The 20,704-nt window shown below is 38.1% G+C and overlaps 1 protein-coding gene across 3 annotated transcripts in view; it reads right to left on the reverse strand.

Annotated features, from left to right (window-relative positions):
* The window catches only part of AZIN1 (antizyme inhibitor 1), a 26,520-nt gene continuing 5,816 nt past the window's right edge, over positions 1 to 20,704 (reverse strand). For 2 of the 3 annotated variants that reach the window (XM_040548688.1, XM_040548689.1), the window contains exons 2-12: positions 20,321 to 20,458; positions 13,103 to 13,300; positions 10,839 to 11,012; positions 10,376 to 10,548; positions 6,710 to 6,844; positions 4,890 to 4,971; positions 3,561 to 3,635; positions 2,471 to 2,636; positions 1,778 to 1,896; positions 1,366 to 1,580; positions 1 to 675 (exon numbers count right to left, since the gene is read on the reverse strand). In XM_040548688.1, coding sequence (XP_040404622.1) covers positions 564 to 675; positions 1,366 to 1,580; positions 1,778 to 1,896; positions 2,471 to 2,636; positions 3,561 to 3,635; positions 4,890 to 4,971; positions 6,710 to 6,844; positions 10,376 to 10,548; positions 10,839 to 11,012; positions 13,103 to 13,204 — 1,353 coding nt within the window. In that variant the 5' untranslated portion in view covers positions 13,205 to 13,300; positions 20,321 to 20,458 and the 3' untranslated portion in view covers positions 1 to 563. Of the gene's footprint in view, positions 676 to 1,365; positions 1,581 to 1,777; positions 1,897 to 2,470; positions 2,637 to 3,560; positions 3,636 to 4,889; positions 4,972 to 6,709; positions 6,845 to 10,375; positions 10,549 to 10,838; positions 11,013 to 11,999; positions 12,171 to 13,102; positions 13,301 to 20,320; positions 20,459 to 20,704 lie in introns of those variants that run through there. The other variant, XM_040548690.1, reaches the window with a different exon arrangement.

Below are 20,704 nucleotides of genomic sequence, written 5' to 3' on the forward strand. Positions count from 1 at the left end.
TAAAATCTACACAAAGTTTTATTGCAGTCATACAAGGGATACATCAAGGGTCAAATACAACAAATACTATGATGCAATTTTACATTTATTAAACTACAGTTCAAAGCACAAATTTACACATTCTAAATACACTAAACATCTAATGAAATCACACTGGTCTCCCACTGACATTTGATATATCTGGGCGAAAGACAATAACTTTACAAGACTTTTCTAACAGGAATCCTTAGTATAAAAACTGTGTACTTGTATGTAAACTGTTGAAGAACCCAAGTGATGGGTTTCCATCTCCACTAAGTCATCCATTTTGTTGCATATTTAAACGCTCAGGGGTTGAACAAACTTAAGTTTAAATTTGGATGCCATTATCTAACCCTCCCACCCCCCAGTGAATTGTAGCTGTAGCTTGTTTTGCCTGGTCCCCATTAGCTATTACTACTTTGTTTCAAGTTTTGAAGAGAATGAATTGAATTCAAGATTGTTCCATTTCTTCCACACTGGAATGTTGACCAGACAAACTACAGACTTGCAACTGCAGGTCTAAATGAAGCGTTAATGCCTGTTTAAGCTGCAGTGGAAAAGCGGTCTTCTGGGCTCAGCTGAATGCAAGAAGGCACAAAGAAGAAGTTCTTCATCAATGTGTCTGAAGTAATTCCAGCATCTTGCATCTCATCCCTGCAGCAAAAAAGTATGAGTTGTAACAAGGAGCTTGTGTACAATTTAATTTCAGAAACCAGCCTTGGAAATAGCATTTGAAGTCTACTGCCCCTGGATATGTTGACCTCCATCTCAGCACAGGGGAGAACTGACTACGCATGTACATGACAGACACAAAAGGGCTGTGACTCCATCAAGAGGTGTGCAGGGACCTGGCTACCTAGGCACTGGAACATTACCCAATTCTTACTGTCTATGCAACTGAGCTATGACCCTTCCTGCCTACAACCTTCGATGCCAATACCGCATGCAAGTTACGATTCGGAACTGTATTAGGAATTTTGTAGTTTTTCCTAACTGTATATTTGCAAAGTCTTGTAAATGTAAGATTTCCTAGTTGGATTAGGGGAACCTCAACAGTTGATGTCAAGCATGACTCAGGAACAGCTACCAATAAACTCGCAACAGTTCACATTATGCTTTCCTTTGTCAACCCTAAAGCAAAGTAGGCATGTTATTACAGCTCACAGTTTAGTCTCAAAGTCAGACAGAATAATTAAAAAAAAAGAACCACACCACACAAAAAAGCACGCTCTTCACCTCAGTTGCATCTTCCTGTATTTGCCATCATAAAAATAGTTTATATCTGGCTGCACGCATGTGCTCTTGAAACAAGTGAAATCTTGCAACTATCAAGAATTTTCTTACCAGTCACTGAAAGACATCATGTAGTAAATCAGTGGCCTCTGATAGTCGTTAAAGGTAGACTGTTCACCTAAGGTACCAGAACCCATATTATCAAAGATCAGCCAATCTCCAACGCTCAACTCAGGAAGAAGACAGTTTTCCACAATTTGATCAAGCTCATCACAGGATGGACCCCAAAGGCTGCTTGCGAACAGAGGCTCATCTTCCTTGTATTTCTATATGGAAATGTACCAGTAATTCAGGCTTCAGTTTATTCAATAAGGAAGTGTTCAAGTATACAAGAGGATAATTTTACTAATAATTGTACACATGATTTTTTTTTTTTTTTAAAGTATATATGTATCAAATATATTTTAAAAATAAAATTGTAATGATAATAAGGCCTATCTCTGAAGAATACAGAAGGACTCACCTTGTGAACCCCTGGGTTAGTATTCAGTTTCTCAGACAATTTACTCGCAAAAGAACCATAAACACCATCATTTATGTAATACGTAAATACTGGTTCATCATCATTCCTGGCTTGCTCCACTGGAAGAAGTTAAAAAAAAGTCATCTTGCATGTATTTTTTCAGTCATAAGTAGTCTTTCTGCAACCTAACTTAAGTCAACTGTTTTCCCCTGAAAAGGGAGTTCCATGCATCAGAACGCGAGGATTACGGACAGAGTAATCAGTACAAAATGAGATTAACAATTCAGTTGGAATATTAAACGTGAGGCTTAGTAAAATAAATATTTTCAGTAACAATCACTGTAAAGAATATAAGACCAATGTCTACTTTAGCAGAGAACAAGCCAGCTTGGTTTTGTACTTGTCCATGTTAGTCTAATACAGACCCTTCCAATACATCTTATGTAAAGCACCCAATCTAGGTTTAACCACTGACAAGTCAAACATAATAAATAAACCAGAAATGCCAAACCTATGCATTTCATTTTCTTTGTTACATTTATAATATATAGTCAGAACCCAAAAGGTCGATTACAATGCAGCAAAAGGTATATATTAAATACATGCCAGAACAAACTAGTCTATCCTGGCTAAAAGAAGTGAGCAGCTGTCTCTACCAATTCAGACCACACTAAAGATAAATACATTGCTTACTTCCAGAAGGAAGAAGTTTGTCGTACTCAACAGTTTTCTTTGCAATGATGTTAACTGCTAGTGTAAATGCAGATGAAACATAGTAACATCCAGGCTCTGCAATCACATCAACACCAGATTCCTTAGGAAAGTAGACATCCAGCAGTGGCCTGATGACATGATTAACCTAGGAAGTTGAAATCACAGATAGGACACATGTGACTCAGGTTGTGTGTATATCACACACACCCTCTCAAGACAGCAGTGTACAGTTCAAGAAAGCATGACAAAAAGCTTACTCTGTTCCTCTATTATGAGAAGTGTCCTTACCCAGAAGTGCAAAATTTACAAAGAGTGTTTAAACATAGGTCATTCTGCTAAACACTGACAATTGAACACCGTGAGTCTGGGTATCATGCAGTCCCTCCTTCCAACCAAAGTTCATGCCAAGGTTCACTAAAGACAACAAAAGTAATTTCAAAGTTTCTCTGGCACAACAGATAACGTAAAGTTACGTACAAAGCCAGAAGAACAGCAAAAGTGCCTTTGTGTGATTGGTTCTGAATGTTTTTGCATTAGAAACAGAATGAGTGTTTTAACGCTGATGCTCAAATCTTAAGCCACATTTTTGATTATTTAAGATTAAGAATTAAGACCCAATTTATGCCAAATCCATGTTAAAAGTTTTATTTAAAAGTAAAACTATCAGTCTTCAATTCTAAAGCAAAGTGCCTGAAGCTTTTGTACAGTAGCAATACAGTTTATGATCCAAAGAATGCTAAGCAGTGCTCTTGCATAGTTTGGGCAAAGAATCAGTTAGACATACAATATATAGTCAGCCACAAAAAAATGTTACTGGCCCAATTCACCTTAGCAGAAGTTATGTCACAGATTGAACTATGGAAATCAGTTTACTCAATACAGATGAGATGTAAAAGGACTGATTATACTACCCAGGATAAAGAATATAAAACCAATTATTTGGATCTTACGGCTTACAGTTTAGTATGGAATTTAGAATAAGCTTCAGCTATCAATGTTAGTTGCTGTTTGAAGGTGAAACACTTCAACTTAAATCAAAATAAGTTTGAACTTTCAATACTTTGCATACCTCTTCAAGCTGAAGTTCTGAACCTGTGAAGCCTCCACCAATATCCAACATGTTCATCTTAAAGCCAAGTTCTTCCTAAAATACATAGGCAGAACAGAACGTAAATACAGAGACAACTGTAACTGTAACAAAAAAGTTGCTTTACTGTGGATATTTTTTTTTAAATCAAGTTATATTTTGAGCATATTTAGCAAAGCATAGTCTAGCGAGCAAATTGTATCTTAGTAGACATTAGTACAGTTCCCACTAAACCTAGTAGTAACAGCATTAGGATGTCAGTAGAGGCTGGTTGCACAATTCTCACGTAGAAGTCCCACAGCAACGTCAACTCCCATTTTGTGGTATTTGTTATACTCAGACAGTATCTGTGGATCAGGGCAAAGCCTTCTGTCAAGAGTTAGGAACTCACTGATCTGTATAATACAAGTCTTTCAGATATTGTTTATGTGACGAGTCTGCTACAATGAATTCGCACAAAGATCAGTGAGAACTTCCGTTTGTTGCCCTCCGTGTGTAACCTGTCACAGGTAATGCATTAACTGCAATAATAAGAGTAAAGTGATTAATTTAGATTCTTCTCCATTTAGTTTATAAGCTTCTCATTTATACAAAAATACTTTGAGAAGTGATTTTTGAACTTCGCAATATGTAGAACATATAAGACTCATTTATGTGAGTCATCTGAAACATCTAATAAAACCATTCTTCATGCAAATTCAGATGCCCACCACCAAAATATTGTAACTTTAACATATAAGCATTGTAGCAAATAAACTCAAATCATGTGCACTGGGTTAGTAGTTCTATCACAAATGACAAGATACAAATGGTTAATATTTTAATATAACTTAAAAAAAGCCAATTGTGTATTTGCAGGATTTGAAATTTGAATTTCAAGAAGCCTTTACCAAAACTAGGAAATGATTTATTATCGGTAAATGAATACCAAGTAACAGCAGTTATTTATTTCAACCATTTAACTTCATTCTTTTCAGGAAAGTAGGTCGTCTTAGCAAGTATCTTTGTTTTTTATGTAAACATATCACCACTTTTTGCAGTGGTGCCTGTAAAAAACTTATTGCTTTATAACCAGTGGCACACTAGGCTACTCCCTGTCAGTGGGACAGCATTCATTAACTTTTGTCCACAAGAAGTTCGTAAGGTTTGTTTTACCCTCTACCAATTGTCTCACGATGAAGTGTTTATTGCCTTACTAGGTTTTTCCCTACATGGATACACTTTGGAAACACTGTGGTTGGCTTGTTAGTATGATTAGAATAGAACGGATCCTCTACTGAAGCACATGCAGGTGAATTATCTCCTACTTACAGCCATGTCAAACACACACCGAGCATCAGATATAGCATGAATGTATGTTTGCAGTTCCTTGCAAGAGCCTGAAACGTGAAATCTGAAAGAAATAAAAACGCTGTTAATGCACAGAACCTTGCAGCTTTCAGAGCAAGCAAACTTTCACTATCTACAACAGTAGGGGCAGTAATTTGTTTCCAAGTGGCACAAGACAAGTTTGCATGACTGTATATTGACCGTGTAAAGAACACACTCAGATGACTGCCTTCTCTTCCACTGGATTCCACAAGGCCTTTCTTAGCTTAGCAACCTCTTACTGCTAAAAATACCCTACAACAGGCTCATATTTAAGAAATAAGAGACTCACAGAACCTTTCAGTCTCTGCTCCTAAAGAGGTTAAAGTTTTCCTCCATGGGTGCCAACGCTAACTGAGTACCTGTATGAAGTCTCCTGTCTCCCATCCTCATTTTTATGGCCTTGCTTGCACACCCTCTCCCCTAGGCCACACAGCTCTACTCCCAAAACACACTATCTACTCACTCCAACACTGGGGAGAGGGCATGGAGGGACATGTCCCTCTGCCACACTGCTCTGAAGCCTCTTCACCTTAAGCCAGATCTTGGCTTCACAAGCAGGCTGGTGAGCAGGTAATCAGCACCAGGGAAGTACCAATGCCTCCCACAAGCTCCTGAAACTCCTCTGGCTCCTTGTCCAAAAGGCTTAAGCAGTGCCCAAACACTGCTAGCAGCTGACTTAATACAGTGAGCACCAGCACGCCCACAGGCTTCCTAGTACGGTCTGCTAGTTCTGGACAGACCGTGCACGTATATACCCATCTGAGCCACCACACTGTCTATTCAATTCTTTAAGTAATACCAGTCTGACACAAAGGTTATGAGCAACCTTCACTTTTTAAACTTGAAATGCACAAAAACCATGTGTTCTTGGTTAAAGTTGGTGTAGATGTTCTGGATATTAAAACAATGTTTATTTCCTCAGTAGTGTAATATATTTTAAAAGAGACTCATCATTTTTAATTATTATAGTACTGCTATCCCCTAACATCAATTCTGGATAGATTTAAGTCAAAACAAAGTTGTTTAAAATCTTCAAAACCTTTTGTTTTAAAATACTTTTTTGCTGTTTTGACAACCCATCTCATTTGACTGCCTTCTGAAACCATTTGTGAATGTCATACATTAGTAGCTAAAGTTAGACGAAACAAAAACTGTGTGTGCATTTTTCCTCCATACAGTGAAATCTTTGTGTCAGGCTTAAAACTAAAATACCACAGATGATTTCGAAGCTCTCAGAACACCAGGATTCAATTTCTGTCACTGGCACGTCAAAACCCTTTCTGAATACTGTATCTTAATGATCAAGTGACACAGGACTCAGCTCTTTGAAAGTCTAACCTCATGTTCACCTTGTTCAAAAATCTGTCCAAGCTATCTCATGTTATACTAGCAGCTTATCTGCTCTACTACTTATTACTGGAAAAAATAAAAATCAAGTTACTGTGGAAGTTCAAGAGCAAAGATAGAAGACAAGAAAGGTTTTTAAACCTTGCTTTGACACCAGCAGAAAGATTTTTGACACTATTTCAAATTGCTTCAATGTCAGTAGTAGTTACTTTGTTTCACACTAGTTTTTGCTTGGATATTAGTGCTTTGCTTGCAAGCAAAAAATCATGATCCGAAACATTTTATTTCTAAATCCCTGTAAAAAAAAAAGTGCCAAAAAAGGGGGGAAAAAGTCCTTTTGTGCTGTAGTTCTAAGTCTTGAACACATCATATAAACATCGTCTCAGCCAGCAGAGAACAATGAAGTTACTCACTTAACACCAACTATTTGGACTCCAAACTCCTTAGCACATTCCATCAGATGCCTACAGTTCTTCAGGGTGGTGCCAAACTTCATATTCATCTCCTCATCAGCAGTAATGTCTTCTGTGGCAATGTGCAGTAAGAGCCTAAGAGAAGGGGAAGATGATTGGGGCAGTTGGTTTACATCATCAGCACATGTGAAGCCTGAAGACTGTCAGAAGTATGTTGATTATGTTGTCAGTACTCCAGCTCCATCGATGGATGAGTCAAGTGAACCTAATAAAAACAATCCTGTACAGAGAAAAAACTAGCAATTAGGGGCTAAAACATGGAGCCAACAAGGATAAGGGATTTCGAAATGCAGCAACTAAGACTCTTTTGTAGCAGCAAGAGTCTGTTGAGTGCTGTAATAAAAGAGAACGTTACCTTCTAATAAAGTATGCTTTCCCTTAACACCCTTAGTGACCGTAACATGGTTTTCCCATCTCTGTTCTCCTTTGTAGCCCACAGGGGAGGATGGAGAACCCCCTTGAGTCAGTCTTGTGTCAGATGTGGTTCAGCATAACACCTGGAGAACCTTTGGCTGACACATTCAAAGTACACCCTGGCCATGTCCTCTGCCCCCCAGGGACCTGGGCACATGGTTTGGGGGTCCCCACTCTTCCCCTGCTCCCTGCAGGCTCCTGTGGAGCAGCAGTGCACTCAGCACCACCTCTTACAGCCTTAGGCAGCGAGATAAGGTCCTCTCTCAGGTCAAAGCCTAACTCTGCGTAGGCTCGGCAAGCCTCAGCATCAGTCCTTGACCATTTGCTGCATTAAACAACACTTGAGTGGCAAAGGCACGCTTATGTCAAACCCTCTCCAGGTACACCCCCAAGGTTTACAAATTCAAACTGCTGTCCACCAAGAAACTCACTGCCTTTCCCGCTCCCCCAGCCACAATAAAAATCATCTTATTAAACCACGTGGTAAATACAACAGAAGTTGTATCGTGTTATACACAGACTACACGGGAGCACATTAGAGTTAGCCAACAGGAAGGGCATAAACAAGTGGCAAAGCTCTGTGCCCAAAATGAAATAGTTCTTTTCAAGACATGCAACAAGCCAACTTAGCCTAGTTCAACGCATTTTGTCATGGCTAACACCTACCTTGACTTCTAAGAGTCCTTTTCAAATGTCTCACAATGTGTTTAAAATGCATTTTGTAAAGAGCAAAAAAACCCTAAATTCTCACACCGGTTACCAAGCAACCCTCCTTAAAATTAAGGTCTATCACTTCATTCTTCTCGAGACACTGCCCGGCCTCTAGTGTGCTGTTTCTCTACTAGCACAGACACCTCTGAGAACTCTGTACTCAAATCACATTTTGTAAAGCATTTCGCTGACTATATTAAAAACTATTAGGTGTTCCTTTTTTTTTTTTTTTTTTTTTACATTTTAAAGAATTTCAAAACCATAATATTATTGTTTGTAACCTCACATTAACATTAGTTAAAACCATTTCTTAAATACAACACCCTATATTAAATTTTATCAATAAACTGTTATAGCAGCATTATAAATCAGCTAAGAGATTCCCCCTCCCTCTAGTGGAAGCCACTGTGAAGGAGTATAATTCTTACTTCTAGAAGTTTTAGAATGATCTTTCTTCCTACATCTCAGCCACTTAGAGCAGGAATAGAGGATAATGTGTATGCTTGGAGGTTTGCTTTTTTTTAATTTTTATTTTTCAAGAAGCATTGATCCTTAAAAAGAGCTATTCCTCTGATGGAGCTCTTAGGACACCACCAACCTTAGCTGTTACCTTTGGACTTTTCCAAGCAGAATTCATTAGAAGGAAATGATAGAAAGTAAAGCTGTAGGTATTCCTTTCTCACATTTCTCCTCTTTATTCAATAAATTCGTAATCTCAAGTTACCGAGACTTCCAAAGACAGATACATCTGGATAACTGTTAGTGCACAAAGTTACAAAGATTTTCTGAAAATTAGGAGGAGCAGAATTACAGTTTCTTAAGCAGGACTTCCTCTGGCAGAGTGCAGTTAGCTTTACCTACAGAAGACAACCTAGCTGTGACTACTATACATAGGAACAACAAGGCTATATCAAGGCTTTGACATTTTAAAAATGCACCAAGGAAGAAAAATAAAGCCCATAGTTATCACTCCAGTATCAAAGTATTAATGAACTGAGTAAGAGAATTCATATTAAAAACAGAACCAAACAACTCTCTACCAAGTAGGAGAACTTGAGATCAGGTTTCTAGAAAACAGATGGCAATTTACAGTTCTTTTACGAAAGTCAAATATCTTGTCCTTAATAGATAATAATTATTTCAAATATTAGACTATAGGATCCTTGAAAAAAATGTAAAGAGTTTGTGCAACTCCTTCATTCTGCTTCTCTGTTTGGCAATTGTACTGTCTCAAGAAAAATCTGCATCCTAACTTCTCTTACTGTGGACATTAAGATAGCCTCTTTTAGAAGGAGTTCTCTGTTAGATTCAAAGAAGCAAATTGGCAAAAAACTAATAAAACACTATAAAAGCACCAGTAAAAGCTGGTAAAATACTAAATGATGTAAAAGACAGCCGTAACTTTGCTAAGGCAGTCAGATTTGTGGAGTATGTCAAGGCTAAAATTTTACGCAGAGTACAAAGAACGTAATCTCTGATAACTAATACAAGAACTACTCCCCAGCATGCAAAACACTGACAGGCTGCTATGAGGATGAAGAGTAGTCACTACCAACAGCAATATGAGAACAGAAACCAAACACACAGTATGAGTAGTCTCCAAACTCTGTATGACTCTGTAGAATTTTGCCAGTTCTGCAACTATGGCCACAGTTTTGAGATGACAGGACTCTTTAAGGACAGTCTAGAACCAATAACTTTGAAAAGGATGCCAGGAATCCCATCTTTTAATGTGCTCTGACGAAGCTGTCAGGAAGCTGTACCGCATTAGTCACTGGGAAGCAATATAATATCCACTTAGGCTCTGACTTCAAAAAAGTGACCCATAGCAAAAGCTTTCATACGTGAAGGAGGTGATGCTTAATGACATGAGCATCTACCAGTCTTTTTTTAACAGCCAGAATATCAGCTTTGATGATCTCTACAGAAAGCATCTGTGCCAATGCTGAAGTGACTAGAAATAGAACTGGAGTTAGATTTCTCACTAATAGTGGGCTAATATCTGTAGGTATATTTAACACCTGCACGGCACATCCAAGCCCTAGATGGGACCCAGTGCACAAGCTGATTTGCTGATAATCTCAGCACGTTCTTAGGCTGAAGCCATTCATTTTCAAACAGAATATTCTAAAGGAAAAATAGAAATCACAACAGAACAGAAGAATGGACTTGTGGATGACAACATGCCAGACTCCTGAGGTTTGATGACTGAAACCTTTCTACGAAGGCTGCCCTACTACAAGATCTCTCCCAAAACAAGGGCCTTGCTATCATATAGAAAGCTGAGACTCAGAGAGGAAAAAACTTGAGGGGAAAAAAAACTACCTTCGAGACAGACATCATAAAGAGAAGAGAAAAACAGATATGTAAGTTGTATTAAGGAAGCTATGTATCATTGCTGCAACTTAACAAACCACCCAGAATACAGGCAAAATTAAACCTCTCCAACGTAAAAAGCAAAAGCATAATTTTGACACTTACTTAGCATTTGGATGGTTACGTGCAATTTTCTTCAGCTCGATATCACTGTCACAAGTCATGATGTTTATCCCAGCTTTTGCCGCATACTTTATCTGAGAAGCTTGCTTGCAAGGATTTGTATATATAATGTTTTCAGGAGAAATGCCCAGGCCTTGTACCAATGCCATTTCAGACTGAAAAACAGGAGCATACCAGAGTTTCACAGTCAAGTGCACTATCTTCACTGAGTTTTCAGTAAGTGTGCTCTAGCACTGTAGGAAGTCGTCCAAATAAGATACAGAAAACTAACCACTGCTTTTAGGATGGAAGAATAGATTTTTAACAGCCAGCTGAACATAGGAGATCACATTTTAGACTATATTATATATAAACCACAGCACTTAATACTAAAAAATCTGTTTTTAAAACACTGGACAGATGGAAGGAAATAAGAAAGACAGATATGAAGACAATGGACACTTACTTTATTGAAACATGCAAATCCAATCCCAAGGGTTCCCAGAATTTCGAGTACACCTGGAGTAGAATTGCATCTTACAGGATAAAATGGTTTTATTGGTGCCATCACATTCTGCCATTGTATGTTTTTCTTTACAAGCTTTCCAAGATCACCAACATAAAATGCTCTTTTTCCGGTCTAAAAAAACGAAGTTAGGAAAATAAAATACCTGACATTGTGAGTTTGCTGTCAAAACACAACCTAAGAAAAAGTCAAAGAATTATGTATTTTTTTTTGGTCCTGCTATTAACTTCTAGGTTTGACCCTGAGCAATTCTCTTGTTTGTACTTTTCCTAGCAATTTGAACTAGCTTTAAAATCAAAGGTAATACCTACCACTTCAAAGATATTATGAATGGCTTATAGATAATAATCTGAAATTCCTGGACAAAAGATAAAACCTAAAGGCCAAATACTCAGTTTATCTAAAAATACAAAATAGGTTACAAATCACTTCCAACTTAGCATTTTTAGAAGTCTGCAATTCTTTGGAGGAAGAAAATCCACTGGGATGAAAGCGTCCACAGTCTCAACATAATTTGCAGCTTATCACACAAGGAAAAAAAGTCTAATGTACTACCATTACTCCAATATCTAGATAATAGCTCATTTTATTGAAAATTTGTTTGATAATAAATTTGACTACATGAATTACATTATTGAGACTGTTCTCCACATTTTATGGAGCACAAAGTTTAAGCAGAATTTAAAAAACTTAATTCAACACGTTAAAGTTGCAGAGTCAAGTACGTGATCTTTAACAAAATGCACAGATAGTTTTCTGGAAACTGCAACAGTCCCCCTTGTGCACCTGTCACCACAGTCTTGCTTAATATCAAGTCATGATGTCGATGTAGAGGACCAAAATCCAAACTGATCATTCTGTATTTGTTCATAATGTGCACTCAGTAAAAATCCTGTAAACAAATAGTCTAATTATATTAAAGACCGTCACAAAATACATGATCAATCTGAATTAAGACTGTACATCAAACGTTAATTCTAGCATTTGACTAGATACAAAACGCAGATACAAAACTTTGTTGTGGCTTATTGTACACAATGTCTTTATTTTTGTTTAAAAAATAACACAAATAGAAATTCCATCGGGTGGAAGCATACTGACCCCCTGTACGGGTCACCAGCAGGAATGGGATCTGGAGCTTTAGATCCATGGCACACGCCTCTACCCCTTGAGCTAAAGGAGTAAATGAAAGCAGCAGGAGGCAGCTATCCTCTGTGAGCCAGCCAGTGGTTGGAGACATGACATGTTGCCAGTAGTTTACCTATTTATTTGCTAGACAGAAAAAGAATATTAGGAATCAGGATTTGGGAATCCTTTACCTGAGTTCAGAAGGCCATGGGATTTAGCTATTTGCTGTACTATAGATGAGCACTTGCATTTGAACATCAGTTTTGGTAAACCAAGGGAAAAAAAGTGAACAACTCATAGGTGTGGCATATTAAAGATACAGGACTTGCTAATTAAACTTAATTTTTCATAAAGGTCTTTCTTTCTACAGCCTTGTCAACAAAACAAAGCCTACAACATCTTCCTACCTCCTCAGAAATGAGTGAAGCCTGATTTCAATAAAACTATTACTACTGTATACACAGAGTTATTTAATTTTTTTTTTCCAGTGGATTGCTAAGCCTCAATAGCTTTTAGACCAGTTTATTTTCTTGGAAGAAAAAAGCTGCACCTCACAGTGTTCTTGGTCTTGATACCTGTGCTTCTTACACTTGGGAAGGTAGGGAAGGTGTAAAACCATATGATTATGTCTGACCACAGAAATTTTAAACTTGGCTTTAAGCTGGCTCAGCACATGCATTTGTCCAAACTTTGGTGTATTTTCAGGGAAAAAGCAGAAAATTGTTTTTAACTCAGCAATACACGCTTGTCAAATTTCAGGTTCCTGGTCTAAACCCCACTGAAAATAAAGTTTCTTTGAAGAATGAGACAGGAACCTGTATTTAACACAATCAGCAAAATTACCTTCCTGTTAACCATGCTCAGGGAGGTAACAATTGCTGTCCAAATTTCCCCAACAGAATTCAGCCTTAGGAAAACAAACAACATGAAGTAAAATTAGAATGGGTAACTACTTTATAAGGTGAATTTTAGCCGACTGTTCCTCTGTTGCTGTCAGATCATCAGTGCTAAATGCCTTGACCTAGTTTGAAGACTTAGAACTAAACCAGAAGATCTGGAAAATTTATAAAACTTACATGAGTATGTTCATAAATACAGTTGTCAATAACATCTGCAAGAGTTGCTCCTTCATCCAACAGGCCAATGGAGTAATTTGCATCCTCGAGAAATCCTTTCATCTCAGCCGTATTCCGCGAAGCCGACAGTCATAAACCAAGAAACACAAGGGATGGGCTTCCAAGCCTTAAATCCGGGTCCTTAAATTATGCAACAAACTGTACAAAGAAAACAAACCAATGGGAAAAGAGGCACAAAGCATACCCTTCATCTTTTGACAGAATTAGAATAGTATTTATTAAGCAAAGCTGGTTGTTTTCTAAAGACACCTGTATTTGGCTTTAAAAATAATAGAAATACAGGTTTCCAGTTAAAAATGTGAATAGAAACCAGAACCATTGCAGCTGAATGTTAAAACAATGCTTTACTAAGACCCTAAAAGTTAATAAGATGGTTTTGGCTTCAAATGTTCATAAGGTCATGATAATTACTTGTCTCATGTTTATTCCACTGCCTCCCTAGAATAAGTAAATAAATAAAAGCCAACATTTGCAACATAAGTTTGGTTAACACTGCTCACAATATGAAAAGATACTTACCTGAGCTTCCTTTCAACTCAAGCTAATATTAAGAAAGACAACTGAAAAGCAGTTGCTCTTACTTCTTGTCATTACAGCCAGTAGCAGGGAAAACACTGGCATGAGCTTTGCATGCTTCCTGGATCCTTCATTCTGAGTATGCCATCTATGTTTCTCAAAAGAATTATTTCCTGCCAGGTGAATTTAACTCAGTGGTAGTGAAAATTTTCAATAAAATATCCAGGAGATGAATAACAAAGACAAGCATGCTTCTTAATCAGCATACTTGCCTCACAAGTGAGTCATATGCTTAAGTGAATCCTGAAGACCCAAAACAATTATGAAAGGGTAAGATAAATCCTGACATCGGTGTGGCAAGTAAATTTTAATTATAAAAACAATGACTAGGTGGCAGACATTTCAACAACCAGGAAAAACATCTTCACAGTCACATCTCATTTGAGTTTGAGTAACAGCTAAAATTCCTTTAAGAAGGCTAACAAGCTTACAGATTCAGTTTGACTTGGAATCAATGAAACAAACGGGAACACGGGAGCCATATTTACACAGCCACTATCATGCTCTGAACAGGTACTTCATGGGTATCCTTGATTTGCCAGCTAATTAGAACAAAGACCTGAACACATTCACCTCCGTAAAATACCAGTGGTTTCCAGTAGCAGAGTACAAAAACCACATTTTTTTTTCTCCTGAAAAGAAATCTAGCATCAGCATTTTACTGAAGACTCAATACAATTCCAGAGTATTAGAAATCTGAAGGTCAACAGAAGAAAAGCTATGAATATAATTTAAGTGGTAACAGCAGTTTAGTTCTCTTGGAATAATTTCTGCTATAAATTTCTGCAAATTTATGCTATGACTTAAACAGCCTAATGTATAAAGTTTAGAAGTACCTCATACAACCTCAGGAACATGCTGGTTGTGTAATAAAACATTAAACTTTCTTTCTCCTACAATAGACCTTTTGTCGTCCTGCTGCAAGAAGAATACCCAAAGAGAGGAGTAAGCAAACAACCACGCTGAACACACGCGAAAGCAAAATGATTTCCATTCTCAACAGATTATTCAAATGTAACGTTGCCCATTCAAAACCTATAACTTTCTAAATCCTTTTGTTACACTGAGGAGTGTTATAATTTAAAGGAAAAATACATTTTGCGTGGCATCTAAACCTACAATATGCTTTGAACACATATAATCAGTCCCATGACTTTAGAAAAAGTTCAGCAAGCCTCAATGACAATATCCTGACAGAGTAACCCTGTATAGGGTGATCTACGATCCCAGTTTCTCATTCCCCCTCCCCACTCACATCCCATCTACCAAAACTGCAAGTATCTGCAACTGAAAGCACGTGAAGTGACTGGGCTGACAGAAGCCTCATAATTAACCTTCTTTTTTCAAGTTGTTGGACAAATTCTGTATTTCTGACCGTAAGCTCACCGTTCCCTAACATATTGTACAAGCCCACCAAACAGTCTGAAGGCAAAACTAAATTCAGGATTTCCTGTATAGAAAAGGGTACTAGGCTAGATTTTAAAGCTGGATTTTTTTTTTTGTCTGGTTGGTTTTAGTACGACAAGCCACTTCCTACACTCTGAAGCATGCAGATGGTCATGAGTCCCTTCCACTGTACTAATGCATGTCTCTACCCACCCTCCCTGAGAGGAAGCACAGATCTGTCCTGTTGGAAGGTCCCAGGACACTCAATGGAAGCAGTCACAAGCACTGAATAGATTTTAGACTCACTCAGACACACACACGCCCTGCAGGCTAATTGCTGGTGCCTCTGATTGCACATGAAGCTTGGTCTAAACAAGCAGCCGGCTTTTTTCTCTCCAAGTCCTAGTATTTGTCTGAGTTACACGGGAGGGAATTTAGGCTAATTTTGTAGCACTTTTAAAATAAAGCCTTTTCATAGTCAATGACTGTGGTGTCTATAGTTTACAGAAACAGTGTCGTTGTCAACTTTCCTCCAAAAGCTGCATTTTTACTTTTAGGGAGGTCCTGTGGGAAGGAAAGAGCAGGATTAAATAAAGCATAGAGGGGGAAGAAGCATTTTTACCGTGAGCTCCCTGAAAGCTCAAACGACATGAACACTTAACTAAAAAGTTTACTTAAGACTTAACTTCAACTTACTCTGCTAAGTCGAAGATTAAGAAAAATGTTTGAGAGCAAAAATAAACAGATTAGCTTCAGACAAGCAAGTTGCTCTATGAAAGACGGCAAAAACATTTGCATTTTATTTAACTAATTGATCATACCAACTTTACACAACAGCAAGGTTTAATTAACACAGTAAGAGCTTTTTGTTAGTTTTGATGCAGGTCATTTCCTAAAACGCTGTCTCTCATAATTCAGTTATCCAAAAGCATCTTATGAACAAGAGGCAGAGACAAAAATGAACCCATACTAGTACAGACAAATAACATAGCTTGCAGGAAGCCATAAACAACCTAGCATAACCTCTCCCAGGCTGCTAAACAGCACTTGCTTTTCCTAAGCATGTCTGTGACATCTAAGCTTTTCATTTTGCAAACTTCATCCAGTAAAAGAGCCTACCGACTTCTATCCTCAGAGTCCCAGCTCATTACTCTCCTCTCCAATTTCTTCTGCTCTGGAAGAAATTCTCTCTTCACTCTTGTTGAGAACAAGATAGAAAATACACAGAGAAAACTGAAATTCCTACCAACACTGCCACAGCAGCATCATACAATGGTGCATACATTTTTCTTTAACACAAGAAGAGGGATTTGGGATTCTGCTATATCACCTTACTCTGTTCTGCCCCTCCTGACCTCCCATCCCAAAGTAGGAGGAGAATCAATGGTAAAATTTGTGGAAGATCAAATGAACACACGCAAAAGAAAATCATAAGGATGGTTTAAGACTTCCGAATCTGTAGGACAGAGTCAGAAATCATTACAATACAGAGTTCAGTCCACACTGGGAATGCTGACTTAATGCAACTTATAATTTGACAAACTTCATGTGGTAACACCACCCATTTTAGTCCCCGAAATGTTAGTCTGCGCAGTGCTCCAGGGCATATATTTAAGGGCAAACAAAAGCTGTCAAGTGGTATGTGACTTCTACATAGGCATGCAGTTGCTTTCTTTGAAGTAAGCATTACATCCTCAGGCTCTTCAAGATTTAACACAATGATTTCCCAGATGAAGAACTTTTATCTTAAAGCTCAAATATGTAAACACTGCAATTGACGCAAACATCTGGAACAAGAAAATTAAAATACTCTGAAAAGCGGCTAAACACATGCTTGTCATATGCAAGCATCCATAACAAACTCGTTGCTTCCATTTTTTTTTTCTTTTTATTGTCAGAACTACACATTGTTTGGCCTGAAAAAAAAAAAAAGTTTTTTTTCACTAAAAACTTCCTCTGCAAAGAACGAAGTCTCCACAAACCAGACTGGTTCCCAATAATGCCTTTCAACTACACGTCTCAGTAGACAAAATAAATATTTATGAGGTTAACAATTATGCCAATGCAAAAATCCTAAAGACTTAGAAGACCTTCATCCCACGTTCCTTACTGTACTGGTTCTTCAAGAGTAAAAGATCAAAAAAAATTGAAGCATTTTATCACTAACGTTGCCAATTAAATACAGAAGCAGATATACTAGAAAGGTAGAAACATGAGTCCTCTGTTTTCAGTACAAGAAATGCCCATTTATATTCAGAGCATTTTTAAAGAGTATTCCAAGATGCTGTTTCACTAACTTGTGTCCTCATCATTCAGTTAGCTGAATGCAATCGTTAGCCAAGTAATGGAAATCCCGAAGCAGCTCTCTCTATTTACAATGACATTGGGCATTTTGCATCACTCAGGTTTGCCTCTCGGCACAAATCCAATCAGGGTCGCTGCAGAATACCTGCACAGCTCAGGTTAATTTCCCCCTGCCTCCCTTCAGCAGTATTTCACACCATTAAATGAGCCATGTAACAGAGCATCTGTGATGAAGAAGAAAGCGAGCAAAGGAGGAGGTACTCAGAAATAATGCCCTATTTGACATTTTCTTCTGCAACATCCATGCTTTCAAGAACTTTCTTCTGCTTTCTTGACATTTGAATACATTATTCAAAGCTGATAAGCCAGCAAAGCTTACCAAAAGGCATACTCTTGTAATCGCACGTATACTTCTGTGGTACCACATTTGCTTGCACTCTCATGAAAGAGAAGTGCTACCTCACTTCCCTTCCCTCTCCCCACACTTACCAGTCGCTGCTAATATTCACCCTCCACGCTGCCCACTGGCCCTCTACTGTGCTCCCAGCTCTCGTTTCCCGACTGCCACCCAGCCCCATTCGGACAGAAAGGGGAGAGAGCTTGAAAGGCCAGCCAGCCCAAATAACTCCTGCTCCCACCGGGCACACACAGGGCTGCTTAACAGATCAGCTTTCCGTTGGTAATTCCCTCCACTTCCAACCAACCAGACGTGGCAATACATAGAACAGGTTTTCAAAGGAGCAACGCCTCAGACCTCAGCTGCCAAACTGTTTGCTCAGGAAAAAAAAAAAGAGCTTGAGAGCAAGACAGAACTAAAACCCCAAGTTCTTCCATGGCCAACGTTGATGCAAGGACAAAAGTGGGAGGGAGAGAATTATAAAAAGGAAGCGAGTTTAATGGCAATATAAGTATACCTTCAGACAGAAGATTTTTATTTAAGTTCTATTGCAATATAAGATTAACAGTTATATTTAAAAGCTCAATTGACCTTTTTCCCCATTAAATCGCTTTACAAGTTGAACAGGACTCAAACTACCAATTAGCTGGCTAACTTAAATATATCTTAGCTGTGTTTGAGGCAATTACCCATGCTTCAGCACACCAAGCCATGCTGATTTACTGGCAAACACTTACAGAGAACTGCTACATACATCACCTCTACATTCAATATTGAACTAGTTGTATTTGTGGACAGTATATTAGCACTAAAGACATAATAGATCCTAGTGCAAAATAAGCATGCAGAACATCTGAACTTTCAGCCACAAATATAGCAAACCCAGCTGTGTTTCCATTCTAGGACAAGCTACACCTTGCGCTACTTGCTGCAGCACAGTCCACTAGTTAGAGAAAACAACCTCAGTAAAGGTACCAGAGCAGCCTTCCCCACAAAGAACAAAACTTCAGTCAAAATTACTTCAGAGTTGTTTAAGAAATTAAAATTCATTTCCAGTACCTTAAGATGTTGTACTATATGCTCTCCTTCCTCCTAACAATTCTGCTGCCTTTGCTACCTTTTAATTGCTTGTTTACTTTACTACTGTTGAAGTGCAAAACGTCACACTAGAAAGTCCTACCCTCATTCAAAAGTGAGCTGAAACTCAGAAGCTAAGCATGAGAATTTTCTCAGATCTGCTTACAAAAAAAAAGTTGTTACCTACAAAACAACAGCAATACATTGAGAATTCTCAATGTTAGCTGTATTCACTTGAACAGTCATCCACATAGAACCAGATACATTTGGCTAATTCCAGCACATTTCAAACAAAATCAGAAAAACGCCACCTCTGGAGATAAAAGACAGAAATCATGATAAGCTAAGCTCACCCTGTGCTTCCCTTCCTGCAGTATTTTCAAAGGACAGCGTCGTCTACGTGAAGTACCTTATTAGGAGACATACCAACATAACTGGTATCTAAACTCTTTGCGGTCTTTAAGAAGTGCCTTTATCAGTTAATTTATCAGGTAAATGCACTTAACCATTCTCATTCTATAGTTTGACATTAAGAAGCTTTATATAATTTGTAGGTACTAAGCCCAACAACAAAAATACCAGATAGCCTGACAAGAATACTATATAAAATCAGCTTAACTCAGATGTTACAAATGCATTTCAGGGTATTGTTAAAACCACACAAAGCTACTCTTTTGTGTTAACAGAACAGGATAACCACACACATTCCAGAGTTTTCTGTGCTCCTTAAGATCAACTACATGCGTTCGCTTGTTTTCAGTTATCACGGGTTTTGTTTTGCTTTAATGACTGTTTGCCTCTTTAAATTTAAAGAGGTTTATAATTGGTGCATGATTTCCATCCAACACAGAATTCCACATTCTACTGTAGCTCAACTACAACTATTTGTGGAAGTGAATAATAATTAGCAAATAATGGAGACGGGCATTTGGGAAGGCACACCCTTGATCAGCATTAGTTACTGTTTACAATAGCGAATTTTAACTATTTGAGTGTAAAACACCCTCAGAAATCACACAGTACTCAGCAAATCATGGTTTGATGTTAATAGGCACGCAGTGTGAATTCATAACTTCCAAATTACCACTCTGAGGCTGAAGCTACTGCAGCTTATTTTCGGATTTCTGTAGCCAGTGGCCCTAGTGCAGAGAAGTACAAAGTTTACTAACACATGTTTAAGTCCCACAGAAATTGATCAGATAACGCTGTTGAGAAAAGTACTAGGTAAGTAAAAAAATTACAGTGCTACCTTGAATGAAAGCCCAGGATACCATGCATGCTCCTGCTTTCCAATTTTTGCTAAGCTACATAAAGACAGGTATTTTGTATCTCAGAAAGCCAATACATACAGTTCACATTTTTGGAAGCACTTAGCCTCCTGCATACAGATGAAGAGCAAGGAAAAAAAAAAGACTTACATGGACAAGTTAGGAGATGGAACCCTACTATCATCAGCTAGGTTCCCAAGGTGGCTCAGCGTTGAAGTCGAACTGTTCTCTATAAAGCACTTCTCCTAAGCCCTCTGGATAGTTGTAAACTTGATCAGAGATTTTGCCCTGTAGGAAGAAACACATGCAAAAATAAATTTCATCGCCAGAACAAAATAAAAGCTTAATCTTAAAACACAGAACATGCATTTTTAGTGCTGCAGTTAATTAGGTTTGCAACTTCCCACTGTGAAAGTCTATAATCACATAAAATGACCAGTTTTCAACAGTGAATGTGAACTCTGAGCCAGATCAAGTCAGATGTACGAAGCACTGCTAGAACACATGAAATAGGCACATATAAACTGCTTGTTT

Source organism: Cygnus olor, chromosome 2 (genome assembly GCF_009769625.2).
Source record: "Cygnus olor isolate bCygOlo1 chromosome 2, bCygOlo1.pri.v2, whole genome shotgun sequence".
NCBI lineage: Eukaryota > Metazoa > Chordata > Aves > Anseriformes > Anatidae > Cygnus > Cygnus olor.